This window comes from Aplidium turbinatum, chromosome 7 (assembly GCF_918807975.1).
Source record: "Aplidium turbinatum chromosome 7, kaAplTurb1.1, whole genome shotgun sequence".
NCBI lineage: Eukaryota > Metazoa > Chordata > Ascidiacea > Aplousobranchia > Polyclinidae > Aplidium > Aplidium turbinatum.
Window position 1 is genome coordinate 29,510,546 of NC_137478.1, and position 3,844 is coordinate 29,514,389.

At 38.2% G+C, this 3,844-nt stretch overlaps 1 protein-coding gene across 1 annotated transcript; it reads right to left on the reverse strand.

The window, feature by feature from the left end:
• Positions 1-461: 461 nt before the first annotated feature.
• On the reverse strand, positions 462-3,527 carry LOC145774862 (C-type lectin mannose-binding isoform-like). Its single transcript, XM_082586194.1, has 3 exons — positions 3,201-3,527; positions 1,776-1,932; positions 462-963 (listed from the first exon to the last, which is right to left on the reverse strand). Exons 1-3 carry the CDS (start codon positions 3,469-3,471, stop codon positions 711-713), a joined length of 681 nt encoding a protein of 226 aa, XP_082442320.1. The 5' UTR covers positions 3,472-3,527; the 3' UTR covers positions 462-710.
• Between the last annotated feature and the right edge of the window lie 317 nt (positions 3,528-3,844).

The window sequence follows — 3,844 nt, forward strand, 5'->3', positions numbered from 1 at the left end:
AAAGCACTTTGCTAAATCTTTGAAACTACGGTACGAAAAAGAAAATTAAAACCACGTCTTAGGATTATAAGCATCATGTGTCAAGTGATGAATCTTATAATTTTTTTGTCGTAAGTTCTGTATGTAGATTAAATTTACAACTATTATTATGCTGGGCTACCATCACTAAATATATCACTGTCCGAAGATAACGATTCGTAAAATCAAAGAATGTCAATTCACTTGATGTAATATCTACATAAAACCAATGTAATAACAACTAAGCCTGCTATAGTTGAATAACCTATTTTCAAGGTCGGATTAATGTAGACCTACACAACATAGTGTTTTATTGAAATTGTCTACCCTAAGGCTACTTGATGGATTCGTCTTTCCATGTGGGAGTGTTTCATAATTCTATTCATCTTTCTGTGGTTTCGTTGTAACATTAGTTGATGTCACGTTATTCAACACAATTAAAGTGGTGTCGATCATTTGTTTACTGTGAGACTTTAAATTTAATGACTACGATTAAACAACACATATAAAAACCACAAAATTTAAGAAGCAGCATTTGAATTATGCGAAATCACAAACATGCAACAAGCTATTACGCATGCAACACGAAAGTTACAGCTCTTGTACTGAATACAGTTTTTGTTTATTTATGATAAACAGTTGAAAACTCAGGTGACCAAACATGACTAAACAAAAGAATTTACATTTAAGCTTTAGCCAAGTCTCTTCTCACACATTGCGTGGATGGAGAGGTCACAAGGCTTAGCAATAGACTTAAAATGGTAGTGACCACCTAACAAGTGCACACAATCCTTACGACCCGCATAATCGTCTGGCTGTCTATACCAATGGATGTTTTCAGGAGTTGCTGCTACTCCATCAATCCACACAAAGGTCCTGTCACTCGCGAAGTCATTTAGTCCAATCCAAGGTAACGCATTACGTCGATAGGAACGAAGTATGATGCTAAACATAAGTTACCCTTAATGTGTAGGCTACCTTGCCCTATGAAAGGAGAAGATCATGCAACTACTGCAATATTTTGATGTTATCTGCAATGTTTTCAAGCAAATACAACATTTATAGTAAGCTAAAAATGGATGGGCCCAGTTTAACAAGTAACCGTCGAAACGAGAAGGATTTCACCTACCGGTACTCCTTTTGTGTCCGTTTATCCTCTTACTACCAAAGCCGGTTCGACACCGCTCGAGCATGCGGCTGTGTCTGTGGCAGGACACTTAAAGGCATGCCTGAAGGTGGTCACGAAGATTGGCTTCTTTGCCTTCCCTTCCACTTAATTTAAACCTTCAACCACCGGGTGTAAGCCTGGATACGACAAACAAACAAACCAAAGCCTTGATATGTTATTCCTGGTAGTTTCACATACTTATAGAGGCCTTTGAAACTGGCCGGTTACCGAGATTGACAGAGTGAAGTTTCCGATTGTTGCAGTGCTGTTGTTGGAGAATTATTCCATCTATTAGATGCCGCTGAATGGAGAGCAGTCCGAAGAATGCGTTGCTCAAGCGCACATCCCGAGAGTCGAACCAGCGCCGCTTGATCTTTAGCTTCTTCCACGCGCTAACCAACTCAGCTTTCCACACTGACTTTGCTTATGAGCAAAGTGATGAGGTCATCAAGCAAATGTATTTCATTATCATGTCCAGAACGTCAATTTTACATCAACGATGTGTTTTGTGAGTGAGATCGATGTTGCAAACGAAACGATAGTGTTAAAATTTTAAAACAATATTTAAAAGTATTTTTTCTACTCTTACACTCGTGTATCATAGTTTCGCACTCCAACTGTCGCTAGATCACCTCCCATGCTTTGACACAATGATCGACTGTCGTTCCAGTTCTGTGTGGATGATGTTATCAGATATTGGTGACCATTTCCTGGTGCAAACCAACCTTCGTCTGGTAAGAGTTGATCTGAGAATAGAAACATGTCATGCTACAAAGGGCTAATGAAGAATAAGATTTATGTCATCAAGCGTGAAGGATAGGTCAAAATCTAACCATCAATGCTTTATCGTGTTATTTAGTTGAATTCTTGGTGATACAAAACAAAACAGGAAGTGACATAAAGAATCTTAATCAACGTGGTAACAATTCAGGTGGGGTAAAAATAACTACAGTCTTCTTTCTACGCGCGTAGTGTTAAGAAACAGATCAGCAGTAGCGCAGTGTGACCATTTTTTTGGGTGTTTACTTTTTCAGAAAAGTTTAAGCACGTATAGTCTACGTGCATTAAAAAAACAATGGAGGTGGCTCGTTTGAACCACACCCAAGGCTTTTAAAGTACAAGAAGACTAAAGTTTACTAAAAAAAGTGAACACCCCCAAAAATGGTCACGCTGCGCTACCGGAGATCTCATCATTTATGACTCTACAATATAGCGTTCATCAACTGGACCAGAAGGGGGTGTCATGAAGTAGAAAGGTGAAGGCTGATTGCCAGTAGCGCTGATAAGGGGATGCAGGTGGTAATTTTGTTCCCATCAAGCAGATGATTTTAGGGGCTTGTAAGCTTTCCAAAGGGCCCGGGAACTTGAACAAACCACCTCGTGTTCTTTGTATATAATGGTTTTTTAATGTTTTTTAATGGTTTTTTAATGTTTTTTTAATGAATTTTTAATGTTTTTTTAATGTTTTTTTAGTGGTTTTTTTATAATGTTTTTTTATACAAAGTGTCTTGATTTAGGGGTTGAGGATTTTATTGGCACCAGGTCCAAATTATACTCTCAACGGGCTTGTTGGTTGCTCTCCAGTAGCGTCTCTGTGTAGTCCGAAAAGCATCATATACATGGATAGTAAAATGTTCGACTGTCGGCCACAAAAGCTCATACGAAGACAATCAAACGAATGACAATATTAAGCCATATCCAATCAAACACTTGTAACTACTGTGATCTCTACAGCGCCTCTGATAAACAAAACAAACAAGAGAAATGAATTCTTTGCTGGAATTATGCATTCTTTATGCATCCCTAAAAATAATACTAAAAACGCTTGCGGCAACTCGCTTTACTATTATATCATGTTTGACGCGCGGTATAAAAATAGGAAGAAGGAATGGTTGAATCTAGCAGCATCTTTCGCATTATTTATATCAGTGTAAAATTACAGCCGGATGAACAACACTAGGACAAGCGATGTTTATGGCTAAACATCACAAGTCTACTTCTAGATTGTTCATACCTCTGAGTGCTTGAATTTGTTGTTTCAGCTCCATCACTTCTGATAGATCGCAAGTGCATCTTCCAACATCTCCCCTCTCTCCCTTTGTTCCAGCAGGTCCGATTGGTCCCGCCACTCCTTGCTTTCCAGGGCGTCCTTGGGTGATTACTGCATCATTAGAGACACGTTTCACAGCCAAATAGACTTCATCGGATTCTCCAATGGAAGATGCGCAACCAAAGATTGAAATAGATGAAATTGCAGAGAAAATAATAGTTTTCATATTAATCATCACTTCAAGCTTTTAATGATCAACATCAAAGAGAAGCAATAACGCGCTACTTTTGTGGTGCCCCTAATTTTTGGTAGCAATAACAAGAGTTTTTTGGTTAGAGTATCGATTGCAGTAGCGACACTACTTTTTTTCCCAATGTAGCGGTAGCAAATAGGCGTTGCATTATTTCAGTTGTGCTTCCGCTATTCGCTACTTTCCAATTTAAAAGTACAAAAAATAAATACTTTTTTAACAATTTTGGATGGAAACATTGGAGCATATGAATAAAATTTCACATGATACGTGTTTTATTTGAAATAGTAGTGAGCGAATGAAGTACTGAAACGTGATATCACTCATTTTCAAGATCATTTTGACTTCACAAGGTGCC